General features: G+C 47.5%; 2 protein-coding genes and 1 pseudogene across 2 annotated transcripts; 1 reads left to right on the top strand and 2 right to left on the bottom strand.

Moving 5' to 3' along the window:
- The first annotated feature begins 4,971 nt into the window (after positions 1 to 4,971).
- LOC124661751 (cationic amino acid transporter 5-like) lies at positions 4,972 to 7,091 on the top strand. Its single transcript, XM_047199625.1, has one exon. The coding sequence runs from the start codon at positions 5,079 to 5,081 to the stop codon at positions 6,915 to 6,917; it is 1,839 nt and encodes a 612-aa protein (XP_047055581.1). The 5' UTR covers positions 4,972 to 5,078; the 3' UTR covers positions 6,918 to 7,091.
- Positions 7,092 to 9,936: 2,845 nt separating this feature from the next.
- On the bottom strand, positions 9,937 to 15,900 carry LOC124664970 (annotated as a pseudogene).
- A 2,624-nt stretch (positions 15,901 to 18,524) lies between these two features.
- On the bottom strand, positions 18,525 to 18,895 carry LOC124661758 (late embryogenesis abundant protein B19.3-like). The gene is made up of 2 exons (XM_047199633.1): positions 18,748 to 18,895; positions 18,525 to 18,655 (listed from the first exon to the last, which is right to left on the bottom strand). Exons 1-2 carry the CDS (start codon positions 18,893 to 18,895, stop codon positions 18,525 to 18,527), a joined length of 279 nt encoding a protein of 92 aa, XP_047055589.1.
- Between the last annotated feature and the right edge of the window lie 3,014 nt (positions 18,896 to 21,909).

The following is a 21,909-nucleotide window of genomic DNA, read 5'->3' as shown; positions in this document are numbered from 1 at the left end:
ATGCAAAATCTACTTGGTGGATTGACTCAGGTGCAACTGTTCATGTTGCAAATTCATTACAGGGATTTCGTATGAGACAGACCCTACAAAGAGGAGAAAGATGTATTAAAGTAACAAACGGCGTCCAAGCTGAAGTTGAAGCCATTAGAGATCTCCCGTTAGTATTAGCAAATGGCTTTGTACTTTGATTAGTAGATGTACTTTATGTATCCTCTTTGCATCGAATCTTAATAAGTGTATCGCGCTTAGATGATGATGGTTTCGCTTGCCATTTTGGTGATGGTCAATGTAAGATCAAGTTTAATAGTGAGATTGTTGGTCTTGCCTTTAGACAAGACAAGCTTTTATTTTTGGTCACTTTGTGACGAGAATGTGAATGTTTTAAGCGCTGATAATGAGAATGCCTCCACATCCCTGAATGAAAATAATAAACGGAAGAGAATTGATGAAGTCTCTTCAAAATTATGGCACTGTTGTTTAGGCCATATTTCAAGGACGAGAATAGAAAGCTTAGTAAAAGAATCAATCCTTCCGCCCATGGAATTTTCGAATTTAGAACAATGCATCGATTGCATTAAAGGAAAGTTTGTAAAGAACATTAAGAAGGGCGCCAAAAGAAGCACATGAGTTTTAGAAATAATTCATATGGATATATGCGGTCCGTTTTCTGTGAAATCTATGGATGGATATGATTCCTTCATAACATTCACGGATGAATATTCGCGTTATTGTTATATTTATCCAACTAAAGAGCGTTCATAAGCATTGGATAAATTCAAGATATTTAAGGCTGAAGTAGAAAATCAGCATAACATAAAGATTAAAATAGTAAGGTCTGACCGTGGTGGGGAGTACTACGGTCGGCACACCCATATGGCCAAGTTCCTGGACCGTTTGCAAGGTTTCTACAGGAACATGACATAGTTGCCCAATATTCTACACCGGGCGAGCCTCAGCAGAATGGAGTAGCTGAAAGACGAAACCGTACCCTGATGGATATGGTGAGAAGCATGTTAAGTTACTCCACTGTACCGGTTAGTTTGTGGCTGGAGGCGTTAAAAACCGCTATTCACATACTTAATCGAGTTCCTAGTAAGTCGGTGTCTAAAACACCATATGAGTTGTGGACTAGTCGAGAACCTTCACTCAATTATTTGTGAGTGTGGGGCTGTCTAGCTGAGGCCAAACTCTTTAACCCAAACATTGGGAAATTAGATCCTAAGACAGTAAGTTTCCATTTTATTGGCTATCCAGATAAGTCGAAAGGTTACCTTTTCTATTGTCCAGACAGACTTACTTAAGTTTGTAGAAATGAAATACGCAGTGTTTCTGGAGGATGAGATGATCAGGGGGAGCACGGTATCCCGAGAAATCAACCTTGAGGAGAAGCGGGTGTATGCACCCACTCCGATGATCTAGGAATCATTTTTCTCGATACCTGCTGTTGCTGTACCGACATAGGACAATGTCACTGCGACACCTGTTGTTAGTTCTCCTGTGGCAACAACGAATAATAGAGAGAATGTTACTACATATGAGGAAGAGTTGAAACAGCCCCACATAGAAAATGCGCCAGATGTTGAGAACCTTAGAAGGTCTCAAAGAGCAAGAAAGCCATCTATTCCTGACGATTTTGAAATCTATGTCAGTGAAGAAGTTCAAATGGAGGGTGATCCCACCACATTTGAAGAAGCCTCAAGAAGTGCTCATTTAGAGAAGTGGCTTGAATCCATGGTTGATGAAATGAGATCAATGAGTAGCAACAAAGTCGTGGATTTAGAAGAAATTCCTAAAGGAGCCAAAACAGTAGGTTGTAAATGGTTGTACAAAACAAATTGACTCTAGAGGGAATGTTGAAAGATATAAAGCACGGCTTGTTGCAAAGGGTTTCACTCAAAGAGAAGGAATAGACTATAATGAGACCTTTTCTTCGGTCTCATGTAAGGATTCTTTTAGAATTATAATGGCTTTAGTGGCACACTATGATTTAGAGTTCCATCAGATGGATGTAAAGACGGCCTTCCTAAATGGAGACTTGGAGGAAAATGTTTACATGGCACAACCCAAGGGTTTTGTCGTGGAGGGAAAAGAACACATGAGATACCGTCTGAAGAAATCCATTTATGGATTAAAACGAGCCTCCAGGCAATGATACTTGAAGTTCCATGAGACAATTAAAAGTTTTGGGTTTAATGAGAATAGAGAGGACAATTACGTATATGCAAAGTTTAAGAACGAGAAATTCATTTTCCTTATCCTATATGTGGATGACATTCTGCTCACTAGTAGTGATGTTAGTCTACTATTGGAGACGAAGAAGTTCTTGTCCTCGAACTTCGATATGAAAGTTCTTGGTGAAGCTTCATTCGTTCGAGGAATTGAAATTCATCGAGATAGACAAAGAGGGGTTTTAGGACTATCACAAAAGGCATACTTAGAGAAAGTTCTAAAGAAGTATGATATGCATGCGAGTAATTCCACGCCTGCTCCTATAGTCAAGGGCGATAGATTTGGGAATTTTCAATGTCCCAGGAACCAATCTGAGATCGATCAAATGAAAGCGGTTCCATATGCTTCAGCTTTCGGAAGCCTAATGTATGCTCAAGTATGTACGCGCCCTGACTTAGCTTTTGTTACCAGGTACTTGGCAGATTCCAAAGTAATCCAGAAATAGATCACTGGAAAATGGTGAAGAAGGCATTGCGTTATGCGCAAGGCACAAAAGGCCTCATGCTAACATACATAAGAACTGATTCCCTTGAGATAGAAGGGTATTCAGATGCAGACTATGCGAGAGATGTAGATGAAAGAAAATCCACATCAGGTTATGTATTCACTCTCGCAGGTGGAGCTATATCGTGGAAAAGCTTCAAGCAAACTATCACGGCACCATCCACGATGGTTGCTGAGTTATGAGGCCACGGAGCATGCAAACTGGTTAAAGAAATTTATACCCGGGTTGAGAGTGGTAGACAACATTCAAAGACCACTTAGAATATACTGCGATAATGAGCCAACAGTATTTTATGCTCACAACAATAAGTCAAGTGATGCTGCTAAACACATTAACATTAAGTATTATGTTGTGAAAGATAGAATCCAGGATCATACCATAAGTTTAGAGCATATAAGAACAAAGAAAATGTTCGCGGATCCGCTTACAAAAGGCTTACCATCCAGTGTGTTCAGTGAACACGTAGCCGGCATGGGTTACGGAAAATCCTATGATACCTGGATATTAAGGGTCTAGATGAAGAATCTGTTTTAAAATAGAAAGGTGTGTAGTAGCTATTGAATCTGATGATGCGTAACTGGCCATCATGATGAGGCATGCTCTATATGCTAATCTGTGTTGAAATGGGTACCAAGAAAAGTTTAAGTCTAAGATTAAGATTAAAGTAAGAGGAGATCAAGGGGGAGAATATTAGTTGATCTCCACGTCCTCGACCCAACGGTCAAGTACGACCCTGTCTCGCGCCCTGATCGAGGGCGCCCAACCACGTCTGGTTGGTGGGCCCCTATCACCAGCGCCACATATAAAGGTTCGTCCGCTGCCGTTCTCACCACCGACACACAAACCCTAAGCCACCCGATCTGGTGTGGCGCTGTAGCGGCGGGAAGCCCCACCAACATTGCCGCCACTCCTCCATCATCCCCATGGCGAGCTCCTCATCAAACAAGTACGACGGTATGCAACCCCGCTGTTTCTCCTCTAGTTTTCGTCCCTGTTAGACATGTACTCCCTAGATCCAAAAAGATCCTAATAGTCTAATGGTCCCCACCCGACCCATTTGCATCCCTGTCATGAAGATATGTGTGTGATTATTAGAAGGAAATATATTGGTGGAGCCATCAAGCACGTTGCACGTCACATCGAAATTGTATTTTGGATCATGCCACATCAGTTTGTCAGTTCAGAATCAGGCCAAGAACATAGTTCCAAAATATGTACTTTTAGGACAAAAATCCCTTTTATCAAGCTTTACGCAAACTCAGCTCATCAGCTCGTCCTTGGACCAATTTTTCACTATAGCCATGGACATGGAGTTGCCTCTCTTTTTTCTGCTATGTTTACCACACAAAAGCTACAATTGAACAATGGAGGAGAAGCCGATCCTCTGTATGGTTGCATTTGCGCATGGAAGACTTGCAATTTCCTGGTCAAATTCTATTCATCAAGGATAGTGCAGATGGGTCCACGTTCAGAAACTAGTGAACTGTCCATGTTTCTATGAAGACCAAGGCTGCCTGATCTTCCTACCAGTTGAACTGTTTCAAGCCGATCAATCAATTGGATCCACTGTTCAATTACCAGTTGAACTGTTTCAAGCCGATCAATCAATTGGATCCACTGTTCAATTTCTCTCCGTTCCAAGGACCTTTGCAGCTGAACTGAATATCGAGCCAATCAGTGCCATTTTTTTGGTCAATCAGACAATCACATCAATGCATCACCCATTAAAACATACTACTGAGTATCTCCGTTTCAAGGAATAAGATGCTCTCGGTTTTCGTGTTTTTTGTTTGATCAAAAATTACTTTAAATATATAAAGATTATTTATATGTAATTAACATCATCAGAAAGTGTTTGTCAATACGAATCCATCGATACTAATTACATATAATATAATGAAGATTTTGTTACTCCTCAATTTTGTTACATATAATATAATGAAGATTTACATATAGTATAAGAATACGAAAACGCAGGTCACATCAGTGCAGTTGAGAGACATGGCACGTTCACTACTTTGAGGAAGTATTGTAATGCAAATGCAATACGTCGTATGACGTATGTCCTCTCAGAAGCAACAACAACTCGCCGATTTCCAGGGAAAAGAATCAGATAGCTCATGCAATGCAAGTATGCAACCCAATTGGATAATGCGACTCGTCGAGCGCAAAGCTACAAAAGAAGGACGATCAGGTCTCACTCTCACTCACTGACCAAACTACTACTCTTGATCGACAACCACATATATCTCCACGGCTCAAGCTGCAGCTGGAGCTCACCACACTCCCCTCCTCTTTCAAGCCCACACGAAGTCCTGAGCAGTGAGCGGGGGAGCTCGGAACCATGGCGTCCGTGGAGACGCCGCAAGAACAGTACGCGACCAAGCCAGCGGCCGCGGGCAGGAGCTACTGGCGGTGGCACAAGGACGACTTCTTCCCGGAGCCGTCGTTCGCGAGCTGGGGCGCGTACCGCTCCGCGCTGGCCGCGACCCCCTTGAGGCTCCGTGACCGGTTCACCGGCCGCTCCACCGATGCCATCGAGCTCGGCGCGCTCCGGCGCCGCAGCGAGAACGAGATGCGCCGGTGCCTCACGTGGTGGGACCTGACATGGTTCGGGTTCGGCTCCGTCATCGGCGCCGGCATCTTCGTGCTCACCGGCCAGGAGGCGCACGACCACGCGGGCCCCGCCATCGTGCTCTCCTACGTCGTCTCCGGCCTCTCTGCCATGCTCTCGGTGTTCTGCTACACCGAGTTCGCCGTGGAGATCCCCGTGGCAGGGGGCTCCTTCGCGTACCTCCGCGTCGAGCTCGGTGACGTAGCGGCCTTCATCGCCGCCGCTAACCTCATCCTCGAGAGCATCATTGGCACGGCCGCGGTTGCGCGCTCCTGGACGTCGTACCTCGCGTCGCTCATCAACAAGCCGTCGAGCGCGCTTCGCATACACACCTCGCTCACCGAGGGTTACAACGAGCTGGACCCCGTGGCGGTGGTGGTGATCGCGGTCACCGCGACCATGGCCATACTGAGCGCCAAGGGCACATCCCGCATCAACTGGGTCGCTTCCGCGGTCCACGTGGTGGTGATACTGTTCGTCATCGTGTTCGGCTTCATCCACGCGAAGCCGAGCAACCTGACCCCGTTCATGCCGCACGGCGTGCCTGGCGTGTTCCGGGCGGCGGCGATCGTGTACTTCGCGTACGGCGGGTTCGACAACATCGCGACCATGGCGGAGGAGACCGTGAACCCGTCGAGGGACATCCCGCTGGGGCTCCTGGGATCCATGTCGGTGATCACGGTCATCTACTGCCTGATGGCGCTGGTGCTGAGCATGATGCAGCCGTACACGGCGATCGACCGGAGCGCGGCCTACTCGGTGGCGTTCAGCAACGTGGGGATGCACTGGGCGCAGTACGTGGTGGCTCTGGGCGCACTCAAGGGGATGACGACGGTGATGCTGGTGGGGGCGCTGGGGCAGGCGCGGTACACGACGCACATCGCGCGGAGCCACATCATCCCGCCGGTGTTCGCGCTGGTGCACCCGAAGACCGGCACGCCGGTGAACGCCACCATCCTCATCGCCGTCTGCAGCGCCTGCATCGCCTTCTTCTCCAGCCTCGACGTGCTCGCCAGCCTGCTCTCCATCAGCACGCTCTTCATCTTCATGATGATGGCCACCGCGCTCCTGGTCCGCAGGTACTACGTCAGGGGCGTGACGACGCGGACGCACGCGACGCGGTTCGTGGTGTTCCTGCTCATCATCATCTTGTCGTCGGCGGGCATCGCGGCGTCCTGGGGCGCGGCGCCGGAGCGGTGGGAGGGGTACGTGGTGCTGGTGCCAGCGTGGGTGCTGGGGACGCTCGGGATCCAGCTCATGGTGCCCACGGCGCGCGCGCCCAAGGTGTGGGGCGTGCCGCTCGTGCCATGGCTGCCCTCGCTCTCCATCGCCACCAACCTCTTCCTCATGGGCTCCCTCGGCTCCACGGCCTTCGTCCGCTTCGGCGTCTGTACCGCCATCATGCTCATCTACTACGTTCTCGTCGGTCTGCACGCCACCTACGACGTCGCGCACGATGAAGACGAGGGGATAGAGTACAACAACAAAGCTGCTGATGAAGCCGCTGAGAAGGCGACGGTCAAAACGGCCGATGTGGAGAAGGCTAGTGCGGGAGATGGTGAGCGCTAAAGATGGCCGTACAGCTCTGGCCGGTCTGCCCACGTACTGCGCCGGCCATGCGTGGTACACTGGTACCTCCGCGTTGCTAAACACTCTCAAAAAAATCGCAATTTGTATCAGGAAACGAATAATCTTCCCACGGGATTCTAATGTGCACAGTCTCGACTTTGTTTCTTTGTATAATGTATAAGTGTGCAGTGCAGGCAGGTGTAATTATATACAGATATATAAGCCCACATCGAAGATTTACTAGGCACCTCCTCCTTATTGTAGAATTCAAGAGAACGAGAAATATGCAACCGGTGTGACTGTATTTCTCAGTATTCTTAGATTGCTCATAGTGGGAGTAACATAGCTAGTAACATCACACATCTCAAGGCATTTTAGTGACATGGCATGCTAATAAATGAAGAAAGAGAGTGAGATGGTAGTAACTAGCTATGTTACCATAACATCACACACCTCAAGGCAAGATGAGTCTACAACATAATAAATGATACGATGCATGACACCACATATAAGTTACTACCCACTATGAAAGTATTAACATAGACTAGTAACATCGCATATGTTACTAGTCTAAGTTACTCCCCACTATGACCAGCCTTAGTCTATCAAATCTCAGTTGCAACTTATATTGTAATTAATGGCTAGCACGAATCCCGAAGCAAATTTAATGGTTTAGATAAATTCTACTAATTGCAACTGAAAAAATCTTAGTTGCAACTCGTATGCATGAATCACGATGCAAGACCCGTTTACTCCCCCCCCTGTCGCCCTCCTTTGGCGACAAGGGGGGAACCCTAGCCGCCGCCACCCCTCTCTCCCCCGCTTCGCCGCCACCGGAGGGGGGCCGACAAAACCGCGCGCGCCACGAGGAAGGTGGCGGCGGGGCGGCTTTTCCCTCCCGTGGCCCCTGGTGAGAGGGAGCTCACTAGAGCGGCGGGCGCAACGACGGACGGCGAGCGCGGCGGCGCTACTGGCAGCGGGCGGCTCGTGGTGGTCGTGGCGCTACTGATGGTGGCGGCGGGCAGAGCAGGCCATCCGGGCCCGATCTGGGCCGCGATGGGCGGCGCGGTGGGTTGTGCCGTGGAGGGCGGTCGCGACGGTAGGGCGTTGTGCCTGGGGCGCGATGGACGGCCTCGCGATGTGAGGTGTTGCGTCTTTGGCTCTGGCTCTGGGCCTCTCCGGCAGCGCGCGGAGGACGGCCGGTGGTGCTGCCCAAGGCCGGGGCGGGTGTGGCGGCCATGGTGGAGATGGGGGATGAGGGATGAAGGTGGGTCTGGCCAAGAGCACGAAGCAGGATGGCGCGACAAGTTCCGGGCTAATGCGATGGCGATGGCTTCGGGCACCTCTTCCTTCTTGAAGGCATCGCCGAGATGATGTTTTGTCATCGATCCTGTCTGGGAAAGCTCCAGGGAAATCCCTAGATCCGCCGTGATCGGTCGATGGCGGCGGTCTTGTGTCGTCTTCCCTCTTGAGGGCATCGATTTGGAGCTGCTTAGGTCCGAGGGACCCATGGAAGATGGTTGGTTTTGGCGTCGTGGGCTACGTGGCAACGATGACACTGGTGAGCGGATCGGAGCTGCGGCATGTCCTTCGTCACCCCTGTCGTGATGGTGAAGTCGGAGCTGCGAGGTGACTTGTGGCAACGATGCCACTTGATTGGTGCTTGCGTCGGTGCAAGGCGTGCAACTTTCTCCTATGGAGGTCACGATTGAAGTCGGAGCTGCCTCCTCCTTGATGTGCTTGGGGGTTGACTGTTTGGCATATGCTCACTTCGGCTCTGATGTCGTTTGCGGCGAGGGTCTCGGTGGCGATCGTCTTAGGTGAAGTCGGAATCGCTGGCTCGTGGAGGAGTGGCGATGATGACGCTTGATGACATCGTTAACGATGGTCTTTCTTCTCGATGGTGTGTGTGCTCCGTGTGGGTAGCCAGGTTGGCCAGGGTGCTAAATGTGTGTTGTTGGGGTTCGCTCGGTTTTTTCCTAAAAATTGAGCAGTTTCTTCTTAATTAATGGAATGAGGTAAGTCTTTTGCCTCTGTTCCAAAAAAATAAAAAGAATCACGATGCAATCGAATAGTATAGAACTTAGGTGAGCATGAACTTCGTTCTCAGCTAAATGAGAACTAGCAAATTCTTCCATATGCAACACCTTTTGTATTAATCAGAGAGAATAGGGGGCAACCATCGAGTAGATCATGCACTAACAGAAATCTTTGCGAGACTCAGATGTACGGCTCTGATGTTTTTCGATAAGAGATAATACTTTTTTTTAACTTCAAGCTTAGCGATTTTATTACATAGCAGAAACAAATTCTACATGAACAAACCTCATCCAGAAAACCAGGGCAAACGTCACAAAGCTGCTGAAGGGAGCATCTTGACTAACTAAATTAAAACCCTGAAAAAATTCACTATTCCTCTTAATTTCAGTGAGAATATGAACTCCTACATATCTAATGTTGGCTTTATTGTGCCAAGCCAACACCATCTCCTGGCAGTCTGTCCCCACACACACTTCAACAACGTTCTTCTCTCTTGCTCGCTGGCTAATAGCTCCGGAAGAAACGGATCCGCCCCAGTGTACTTCCTGCATTCAGCAAACAGGAACCTGCCATTTGCATCTCTAGCAACAAACCCAGCACCAGCCGTTCCTCCTGTATGGTTAATTGTTCCATCAGTATTGACCTTAATCCAGCCCTTCTCCGGTGGCTTCCAGGACTGATTAGGACGCGTGCAGCCATAGGCGGAGCCAAATGAGGGTTGTACACCCATTATTTTGATAAAAGCTTATATATACCCATCGTAGTTTACAAATACAGAAGTATGCGTAAACATTTTCATGAGAAACTTGCGTTTAACTGTCATTTTATTGGACTTTGTACACCCATTATCTAGATGCTGGATCCGCCAATGCGTGCAGCCAGTCTTTGCTCTTGTGGTATCTCCAGTGACCTGATCACCTCATTAACAAACTCAACTGAATTACACGATTTCAACCTCACCTCTTCATGTTATTTATTTCTACTGCTCCAAATAACCCACATCACCGAGACTAGTATTGCTGAAACCTTCTTTGGCAGCATAGAACTGTGCAGTATATCCTCCCTCCAGGTCATTGGGTGTAACCTGGGTAATTTGAACTGAAAGAATTCTTGCGCCTCTGTCCAGAATAGCTTCACATGATCGCAGGAGATAAGCGCATGATACATTCCTTCCTCCCCATGACGACGCATCGGACAGATGCTTAATTCTGTTGCAAAAACAAAATATTAATTAAAAACTAGTTGAGACATGAAAGTTGCACACAACTAAATTAATAAAATGAAAATAAAGGACGAAAAATAAGGATTTTTTTCGAAATGGGGTAGCCCCAGCTTCTGCATCAATTGATGCATACAGCTTTTTGTATGTCCCATCCAGAAGTGATCAGCCACAGTCAACAAAAAGCATCAACATCATCCAAAATTTGTATCACGAAATGAATAATCTTCCACAGGGTATCTCCCAGGCAGGTGTAATTATACATGATAGGCTTACAGGAAATTTTTATTAGGCTGCTCACCGTTCTTGTTGTAGAATTCAATAAAACAAAGGGTGCCATCCTCAGAACTCTGTTAAACATCAGACTGGAAGCACCATTTTATCAGAACAGTTTCGCGATTGAAACGCGCTGCAAGAGTGTCTCCTCACTGAAATCGTTCAACAGCAGATTTGAAGCATTAACATGCAAAACCCATTACAGTATGAAACATTTCCAATCGAGACACTCATCCCAAAATAGCCAGCACAATGAAGGCGCCCACACAATGATACCCACATGAATGTAACCAGAGAATTGCCCAATGTACCAGCATAGCATACCACATGATATAGCATCCACTTGGATAAAATTTGAACATCTAGTGCTCTAATATGGAAGTAAATGCTATCAGAGAGGTGTGCTCTACTGTGTGCACTCTCGTTGAAGATTAAGTTTTACGGATGCAAAGTATGCTGGTGTCCCTTTTCTAAGTGTACGATTAGTATTCTATATTTGTAAGAGTACATCGCTACTTTCAAAGAAGATTAGCAAAATTCATTGGTTTCACTTGGCACCTGCAGCCAAATTTCAGACTACTAGAACTCCTTTTCAATGAAAACTTGATAAGAAGAGCCAAGAAATTGTCTACATCGATCTAAAACGAGAATAAGGAACTGTGTACTTAAAGGAAAATGATGTGCATCACCCAGGTCCCTCCCAAACAACGGGGATTTATCCTATCAGCAGTAATGATATAAACTCAAAACATTAGTACGTGCGGCATTTTCATATATCCCAGAGTAAACAAACTGACTAAAAGAACATAAGAGAGCTTGTAGATGGAGCAATCAACCAGTGCACACCACTTTGCATAGCTCTAGAGAGAGACAGAGACAGAGATAGATAGAGATAGAGAGAGACGAAAACATGAACTCTTCTTTCAGCGATAGCTAAAAACTGGCATTTGGCGTCACCATCTCAAGCAGCACCACGTCAAAAGATCCTGTTCTTCAACCTCTTCTTGGCTCTAGCCCAGTCAAATATGGGATTTTCAAGAGAAATTTTGGAGTCCATGTTGGGATCGAAAAATATCCAATCCTCCTTTAACGTGCACTTCACATCAGCATAGAAATCACATGAGCCGATAACGTCTTCGTTACAGAATCCATGGTTTCCCTGGGCCATTTCCATGAAGTCATCGTAACGCCCTTGATAAGATTCATGATATGGATGAACAATTTTTATTCCTTTACGCTCACAGTTAAAGCAACGAACTTCCCTCAAAACAAACATAAAGTAGATTATCAGTCTACATGAAAAACTGACAATCTTATCCCTATGCTAAAGCCAAGTGCAAAAGGTGGATCTACAGAGTATATGAAATGACCAATGCTTCAAGAATAATAAGTTCCTGAGTAATTGCCAACAGATGAAAACATAGACTCAAGAATTTCCAGTACGTGGTCTACTCACATGCTGTGGATGAATGAAATAGTTCCTGTTACTAAAAGGATGCAACACTAAGCATACATGGTTCTTATTACTAAGGCAAATACGACATGACAGTTATGGAATTATACCTGAAGACAAACCTCAAACCTATGTGTTTAAAAGGGGATTAAACATACTAGAAAACAGAGCAGCATAGGTGCTTCTGCAGGTGCATAATGCTTTCAGATCTTCAATTTATATGTTCTGACCTTCGATATTTGGCTTTCAAACTTGGCAACTTAAGAGAATTATATGCATACTAATGACAACTATTTCGATCAGTATGTGCCATATGAAGAGCATACTAATGGAAACTTAAGAGAGTTATGCATGCTAATGACAACTACTTCGAGGTTGTACATAGTGGTGAATGCATATGAAGAGCGTTGTTCGAGACAAATCTAGTGAACATGAATGCATCCAAGGAAACTCATAGCATAATGTAGCTTCTAATTTAAAATAATAATAAATTGTAATTATGAGTTATGCATAGCCGGGCACTACCTTCGTTCACATTTCTTATCATATAGAAATATACTAGATCGTCAGGATTTGCATGACAAAAATATGAATCCTTAACAATCACATCATTTTGGTAACGGAAGGCTATTGCAGGTGAAAAGGAAGCACAAGTTTTCATATGCATGGCAAAAGAATTCACATTGCGTACTCAAAAATAGCAAATGAAAATACCATGAGATACCAGCAGCGTGAACAAGAGAGCTGAGAGAGTATACTACCATCAGATATCCAGGAAGCCGATACAGGGACGCACATAGATGGTCTTTCGCCCTCATCTTTATCACCATTGCTACATTGAGCACAGAATAGAACTGGATCTGGGGCAGAAATGTTCCATCCCTTGGGCGTTGCCCAGAAGTTGATATGAGAGTACTCGTATTTGCCTCTTTTCTTAAAAAGGGCAACACTCGCACCTTCAACAACAGGGTTCACACCGCAAATAACCTGAAGTTCATACTGCACCTACACACAGCAAGGCAGAACAGGGAGAAGATCACAAAGAAGAGATTTAAGAAAATGGCAGGAAATAATGAAGTACTACATGCAGTAGGAAGTAATAAAACCAATAAACAAAAGCAAAGGCACAAACCCCTGTTTCTTGACTGTAGTTGAACAACGCAGCATTGACCTTCCTGACAAAGAATCCTTGGTCAGACTTAAATTTCATTTGAATCTTCCGAATGAACCTTTTCTGGTTTTCGGACAAGATCTCCGAGCTTAGGGACACATCATCGTGTTGCTGAACCTGGTCCTCTGATTTGGTAGATGAAGATTTGGGTGAAATCAACATTGTGAGGCGTTCAATTGCACAGTTCGTAAGTGCACGAGTCGGGACACATGACTCAGTGGGTTCCATGATTAAGGATGAAGAAAAGAATTTTAGCAGAGCGTCAGGGTCAGGGTGCCATGAAGCAAGCGCTGCTTCCTTATAGCCGTCGTGGTCATAACACATAGCATGGCCATCCACTTCTGCCATTTTAATGGCTGACCAGATGTCGGCATTGCTTGTGAGCAGGTACCTTATGGCATCGTGCTCTGTTAGAGAGCTGAAGTAGGCACGGATGAACGCGAGGAGGCCATAGAGAGAGCAGCACTCGATGCGCATCAGGGCATTGGTGCATATCATGTCAACCTCGAAGCCGAGCTGAAACTCGTGGTGTGTGGAGAATGTGGAGTCATACCAGACGGTATTGAGGATGATGTTTGAGACAGGATCCATTGGGCCATAACAATAGCCAGACTTGAGGATGCTGCGGCGGAGACGGTTACACAAGCCATCCCTGGATAGCCTGGAAATAGCCTGTAGGTAGAGTCCATGGATCTTATCGAGAAGCAACAGCTTCAGAGCCTCTGTATATCCAAATGTCCTCTCCACCTCCTTCCTCCTCTTCTTTTTCTTCCCTTTCATCTTTGGCATCTGCTCCAGTACAACCCCCTCCCCCAAACTCAGAGCAAACTCAAACACAAGAACGGGCTGAGATCGCTCGATACCCCTTCGTTATTAAAACATAATAGGTATACGTTGCCCGTACAAAGCCCGTATGGCCCAAATAAATTATACAATTTGTAAGGTACATATAGGTACGAGTAGCACGCCGTCGTCATCTCATCCAAGGTGGCTTTGCCGGTTAATGGAATTCATGGCGGGCGTGGAGCCACGACAACGCAGCGGCGTGCCGGCCAGTAGGCACATCTAGCGGTGATGGCCATCACGATCGGGCCGTACGGTGTGCAAAAGCGGCGGCGCAGACGCGGTGGTCCCACAGACTGTCCGGCCACCCACTCGTCGGACAGTCTGGGCTGTTAAGAAAGAAGGCCGCCGGCCAGCCTTCTGTTTATGCTGACGGACAGTCCAGAAAAGTTTTACGTAGCCTATGAGCCGGACAGTGTGATCACTAGCGCAAGACAGTCGACGGCAGTGTTGAGACTTAGCAGATGCAATTGCTCTACGCGGTCTATGTCAGGACCAACAAGAGCTACGGTCGTCTCTCCCTTTAGAGTGGACACACACGCGCAGCTCTGAATCAACTCAGGCGGTGCCCTTTCTTTTCATCTTAACTGGAGACTGCTATACAACTGTAGCTGTTCTTTTACAACACGGCCTAGACACAACATGGTGCCCAATTATACCTTCCAACGAGCTAACATGATGCTACACAAGTTGCGCACACTAGATGATCCACTCACACACTGCCAAATCCAGTGCTTATGCAATTGCATCAGGAGTGACTGGCACGAACGCAAGATAATCCGGGAAAGTGGCGGGACTTATCAGATTTGTTTGGTCTACGCCGGACATGTAGCCGGCCTGTCCGGCCATAGAGTTGCGAAGATGACCGTAGGTGAAGCTGGCAGGTGTGCGAGGGTTTGGAGATGCGAACATGGAGATCGGCTGGATGGCGGCCGGCGTCTACGAACGTGTGGAGGTGGAGATCTCCTGAACGTGGAGATCGCGGAGTTGTTGGTGGCAACTAACTAAATACGGTATACCCATACGTAGGCGTATACTGGGTTTGGATTTGGGCTTTAGAAGCCCAAACTGAGTTTGGCGGGGGGGGGGGGGGTGTACTGGAGCAGACCCCTTCATCTTTTTCTCCTTCAGCTTCCTCTTTCTATTCCTATCGGCGAGACGTACCCCGGCAAGATGGAGGGGACGCCATATGGTCATGGTGCCCATATTCTGAGGCGCCTGCCTGACCAACTGGTGGAGGCTGCTTACGTTTTCAGCGGAGAGGCAGTCATAATCCTGGAGAAACTTAGAGACGTCGACCAGCCGAGATGCCACTGACATTGACGAGCTGACCAGGATGGCTGGCTCGGGGTGCGTCGTAGAGGAGGCTGCACAGAGCAGGGCTATTTTGGCTGCAGGGGAGGTTACATCGAACGTGGGCTTGCCGTGAAGCAGGCCAGCGCCGGACACTGAAGGCGTGCTCTTGCTCCGATCTTGGTCGATAAGCCGCACGGCGACGAGGAGATCAGCCCTAGCAAGGCGGAGGCAGGGCTTCCGCCTCCGGGAGGTAGCGGTAGTGGAAGATGAGGAAGCTCACAAGACCTTCCAGCGACCGCCGCGCGACCGTCATGCTCTGCCGTGTATGGGCACAGCGGTAGTTCAAAGACTCGGTGGTCGTCAGTGTCGGTGATGATGTTGGACAAGATCAACTTCCTCGTCAGTACATCCTCCTCGCTGGGCTGCTGGGCAACGGCGAAGGAGGGTAGGAGACGGTGTTGACGACGATGTTGGAGACTGGGTCGAGTAAGCCGAGGCACATGCCGGCTTCGAGAAGGCGCGGCGCCAGTGAGGGGACCCTCTTTACCGGCAGCCGATTGAGCGCCGCCTTGTAGAAACCATGGATTTGATCGAGCAGGACGCATATGTCCCGCTCCATGGCCTCCGCCTCTGTGACGCCGGGAACATCATCATTGTCGAAGGTTCGGATACGCTTGCCATACATGTCGACGACGGGCGCCCTTGACCCTCTTCCGGCGAGTGTGCTGATGCGGGGAAGCGGCGGCGGTTGCGCACATGGGCGAGCATCTACTATCCTGTAAGGGCTTGTTTGGCTGTCCGGGCCAAATTTCCCGGCGTAAATATTTCCGGCCGGGATTAAGCAGAAACAGGAGCAAACCCCCGGGATTATTTTCCCCACCTCCGGACTAGGGGCAAAATTTCCCCGAAAAAAGGCCGGAAACCCACCGGAATTTCCGTAACCAAACAAGCCCTAACTAGGCCGGGCCAATCCCCATGGCCTCACTGTATTATCCACGAATAGAATTCACTTTTCCCAAATAAGAAGGTACCGCTTGGGCGGTTCGAGCCCAAAGCCCAGGAGACCTCGATGTTGCTTCACACCGTCGAAAACACGAGCCGTTCGGCTTTCTGGACCGGGCCGATGGTATATCCTGCCGTCCCTTGATTTTGACGTTTAAAATCTTGCACTGTTCATTAATGTCAAATTCTTGGAGGCATTCCCTAATAGATTGCACAGTGGCGAGATGTGTATGGGCCCTTGCTGACGAGGGCATCGTGGAGCACCTATGCAGAAGTGAGGATCCCAGTGCGAAACAATGGCTCTTCACTATGATGGAGTCCTTGTCCAGGGACGACTTTGCGAGAGTGGCAGTCACTTTATGGGCGATATGGTATGCGCGCCGTAAGATTATCCATGATGAGGAATTCCAGAGCCCTCTGTCTACTCACTTGTTCATCGAAAGTTACCTCCGAGACCTAGCTATCTCGACCAAGGTTAGCAAGAAGACACCGGGAGGAGCTGTCCAACCTAAGGTCCCAAGGTGGATCCCTCCGAGGGTGGGATGCGCGAAGCTGAATGTCGATGCGGCCATGTCCAAGCAGGATCGGGGCGGGGCAGTTGGCGTCGTGTGCAGAAGTGAGCAGGGTGTGTTCCTGGGCGCCTCCTCGCTCAGCGTCCCAGGAATCGCCGACCCCACGGTGATGGAGGCGATCGCCTGCAGGGAGGCGTTAGCGTTGGCAAAGGACCTGCAGCTCGCTCGGGTAACTGTGGCATCCGACTGCCTAACAGTGATCAATGCTCTGAAAACTGAAGGGTTTAAGGGGGGCTACAGTATGGTTCTAGATGAGGTGAAGGAGGATGCGAGGTTATTCGCCGAGGCTTCCTTCCGACATGAAAACAGGGCTTCCAATGGCGAAGCTCATCGTCTGGCACGTTTTGCTGTTTCTAGTAGTGTGGGACGTCAGGTGTGGCTTCTCCAGCCTCCTGATGGTCTTTGTATCTTGAACAATGTTATTATTCAATAAAGTGGCGTGCTTAATCTCAAAAAAAAAAAAAAAAAAAAAAAATTAATGTCAAATTTTATTAACTTTCTGCATCCTATAATATAATGTATTTCGAGTTAAAATTTTACGCGATGGTAGATCACAGCATTGTTTACATCTAAATTTATTTTTAGATTTTTCTAAAACTTTAAACTAGTATTTGTTTTTTTTTAAAATCAAGCTACGTGGTTTCCGCTTTAGCATGCTTATGTGGTTTCCGCTTTAGCATGCCTATAAATTGTTCGCATTTGCTCGTCAGAGTCTTCAACAAGTATAATATAGCTTATAGATTGAAGAGAAATTAATGGTCACAACCAGGGATTCGGTTAGTCCATTGCCAAATTGCCGAAATTCTCAGCCTCCTCCGATAAATGATTTTATCAACTAAAAATCTCAGTTTATTTAAATTTGATTTAAATTTAAGCTGATTGATTAGTTTAACCTAAATTTATCAACTAAAAATCTCAGTTTATTTAAATTTGATTTAAATTTAAGCTGATTGATTAGTTTAACCTAAACCGTACATGCTCCACTATAACACCATGCCTCATGCTCTAACTTATTTGTCCAAATCTTTCGCTTCCTCCTCCTCCAAACTTTATTTTCAAAATACTAAGTATTTTTAAGTTTGAAATTCAAATTTTATTTAAAAACCTTATTCAGTATTTCACCGGTACAGTGGTCACCCGAAATCGATCTTAGTCCCGGCCCACCAAGATTATCTCAGTCCCCGCCAAGATTTTTCTCAAACCTGTACCCAAAACACAACTAATATCAGTTGTTTCAGAAGACCGTGGACAGAAGAAAAATCAATAGTGACAACTAATATTTCAGAAGATCGTGTACAGAAGAGAAATCATTGAAAGGAACTTCAATAGAAACAATTCTTTCAGAACCTTCCTTACATACTCGTGGATCATGGTTACATGTATATACATGACAAAATGATGTAAGCAGAGTACATAGATCACGCTTTGAGCGCACGCTCTTATACGGCCTATCTTTTAAGACGTACACGTATATAGGGGACGAGGGGACGGGCTTACGGCTACAGCACAGGGACCAAAATTGTGTAGCCAGCCGCATGTGCCTGCATATCCGTTACTAACACGTACGACATGCATGCACTAGACTATACTAAACGCGTACATCCATCGATACGCCTATATATGATACTGCTATCGTAGATATCGTACACACACGCTAGCTAGAGTACTAAGAGTAGAGTATATAGACATATAGTGGTGGACTGGAGGTGCTGTCGACCGTGCTGCTAGTGCTCGCTCACTGGCGCCCGAGGTCCTTCTTGACCTCCTCGAGCAGCTTCTCGTCCGGCTCTATGACCACGCCGCCGTCTTCCTCGGCGCGCTCGTTGCCGGACTCCGTCGTACGACTCCGCCCTCCCTTCTTACGCCCTGCACGCAGCAACACACGGAGAACAAAGTTATAGAACAGCACGTATAATACATAGTATATATATACGGCAACACCATGAACGTATAAATACCTTCGGCCAGGCGCTCCTGCGCCTCGAGGGTCTTGCCGCCGGTGCCGCCCTTGACGACGGTCTCTCCCTCCTCGCGGGCGAGGCGGTCCAGCTCCGCCCGGATCTCCGGGTCCTGCAGCTCCGCTGCCTTCTCCACCTGCTGTGCCATCGTCCTCTCCACTGGCGGTCAGCCTACTGCTCTGCTCGTCAAGGCTAGCTATACGATCTGGCTAGCTGCTGATGGTATGCTATGCCCCGCCACCGGCCGGAGGACGCTTATGTAGGTGCCAACGGCGGTGCGGTCTGCATACGTGGACGCTGCATGCTGCCGGCGGCGATGCGCTGTTACCGCCACCGTCTTTCACCGCAGCTCCGCGTGGCGGGCCTGCATGCGGGCGCCACGTGGTGACAGGAGGACGTACGTGGAACCTTTGGGCCTTTGGGTGTGCTTTTTCTTTTTGTAAAAAAACAAAAACCATACTAGAGTACGAGTTTTATTGATATCTTAACAAACTTACATCCTCGTGAGTTTTAAAAGTAAAAAAACTCTAGAGGTTTATCGTCCAAAAAAACAACCGAGACGATTCAAAAAATTATACCTAGCAAGCTCATGTCCCATCTTGTTGCTTGTCTGCTACAATGCTCAAACTTGATGTTCCTAAAATCTGATGATAGAATATGACACTCACTTTGATGAGAAGCCATCAGTTAGCATTGTATCAATGACCCGCGAGATGTCTGAAGTGAGCACTTTTCATAGTGCATAAGAACATCTCTACTCGGAGATCCTAAAACGTTTTCCAAATATCTTTGGGTACCGTGGATATATAATCGCGCACAACCCAAAGGAGGTATATACGTGGCTTTGGACCCTTGGGTGAGTTTTTTTAGCAAACTTCTCTCTATATTACTTAAGACCTATTACAAAGGGTGGGACCAGCTTGGCCATCGAAACAAATAAACATATTACATTGAACTCCTCGAAGAGCACGTGGATGCTTCTATAGAGCGCCGCAACCCGTGGCGGAGCATGGCACAAAACAAAAGGAAGGCCAATTGCCTATAAAGTCAAAAAAAATACAATTCTTGCAGAAAAGAAAAACAAATCAACATAGAATTGTGATGCATGCCAATGGTTCTCTTCATAAGCACCTTGGGCAGCTGCAGTTTGCTTCCGTTTGAACTGGATTTAACTAGTGGGAGAAAACATAGAGAGTTAAAAAAATATAGTCCATAGAGATTAGAGGGAAGAAGCAAGACAAGAAAAGAGAATTTTTGAGACGAGAGAAGTGGAGCTGAGCGAGAGGAACACAAGCATGTACAAGAAGTAGCTAGGAGAGTACAAGGACGAATGAATCGATCCATCACAGCCCTGGCCGGATGGACGTGTGATCTTGGGCCATATGCAGTAGTAAAGAAATTGGACATTAGAAAGACTGAGCCGAAGCCCAGTATGGCCTCCATTACCCTCCGCCAGTGGCCGCGACATGCTCGAAACCTTGAAAGAGGCCTTGCATGGCATCACAGGCTCTACGCGTCAGCTCCGCTGACCAGCAGCCAGGGCCGTCAATGAGGGCGTGTGAGGTGGGCGACCGCACAGGGCCCCCAAAAATTAGGCCCCCCAAATCTTATGTATGCAGTGCATCGCTATGGATCTTCACTGCAGAATTGTTCATCCATAGTTGAAAACAAAGGTGAAAGGAGGACGATGACGACCTCAGTTGTGGACCGCCTGGACATAGCGCCGAAGCGGCAAGTTACTGGGTGCGGGTGCGGTTCAACCAATGTGTCCGATGACGAGGGAGCTCCTCGGCAATGCCCAGCATGAGGGGCTTAGGGTTGATGGAATCCTGCATGTTAACACGAGATATCGGATACCAAATGAACAGGGAACGAGATTTACCCAGGTTCGGGGCCCTCGATGAGGTAAACCCCTTAGTTCTGCTTGTCTGATCTTGATTTATCGAATAAAAGAGGTTACAATAGGATTTGTGTCTCCTAGATTGTGTTGGTTCGGGGCGATAGACTGCAATGGTGAACTCGCCGAGAGGCAATGTTTCTAGGGTTAGTGTATCCTAGATTGTGTTGGTTGCGGAAGTGTGAGTTTCGGCAGGCCCCCTCCTGACCTTTATATAAGAGACCAGGTCCCAAGAGTCCTGTTCGACCTCGACTAGGTTACATCAAGATCTAATATATCCTTTCCTTTATTGTCGTCTCCTAGTCTTGTTCGTCAAGAATCCGTATTCTCGTAAGTCTTCTTTGTTGCAACAGTCGCATGGGCCCACCTTGGATCATGGCAATCCTCATGGGCCCCTTGTTGGGCCATAGGAGGTAGACAAATGTTGGGTACCCGAAGGGTAATGCTCACATCAGTAGCCCCCGAGTGACTGGCCAAAGCGAAATTTCGGGCAGGGATTAAAGTTGCCTTCATCCGAACATCTTGATCAGTCGAAGAATATGGAGTTTTCATGCTCGTCGTAAAGTTGAAATCGCTTGATATCGAGTGCGCGTCTAGCGCTCCCGATGGGAGGAGCCCCCGAGTCTAGGGACGGATGTTTGCAACTGTGCGTAGACTCAAGTTGTACTACTCGAAGACCTTTCTGTCGATGTTTTTTGAACCTTCTTCTTCATCTGATGCTTTGAGTATATCGGGTCCTCTGAGACTTCGGGTGAAGCCAAACAATTGATCGTATGCAAGGAATAAAAGTAAAGAGCCTAGTTTTATTCGGCAAACCGATATTGGTTAACTACCGAAAGCAAAACAACGTTACCCTACATAGATTCAAGTCCTCGGGCTCGAACCTGGATTTGCTAGAATCTTCGGGTTCGTTTTCCTCGAATTCTTTTTGTCGTCGACGCTTTTATCGTTTTCATCGGGTGCGCGTCTAGCGCACCCGATGGGAGTAGCCCCTGAGTCTATGGATGACTGTGAATTAGCCATGCATAGGCTTTGTAAGTTGTGTAGCCAAACGTTGTAGAACCCTTCGAGTGCTCTGTTATAGAGGATCCGATGTCTCTTATGACATCAGTAGTGACGTGGCATCTGCGGCAGCTCAATTGACAGGACGTGACCTAGCGGGGCCACCATATATCTGCGCGGTTAGTTAGGAAATGACCGGTCCTTGCATGTTGATCGAGGCATTTCTCGATTCTCGTGCGTAGTGGGGGTAGTGGGCTGCTGGT

The sequence above is a fragment of the Lolium rigidum genome, chromosome 6 (genome assembly GCF_022539505.1).
Source record: "Lolium rigidum isolate FL_2022 chromosome 6, APGP_CSIRO_Lrig_0.1, whole genome shotgun sequence".
Taxonomy (NCBI): domain Eukaryota; kingdom Viridiplantae; phylum Streptophyta; class Magnoliopsida; order Poales; family Poaceae; genus Lolium; species Lolium rigidum.
Note: the sequence above shows the minus strand (reverse complement) of the source record. Positions and strands in the feature narration are given on the sequence as shown.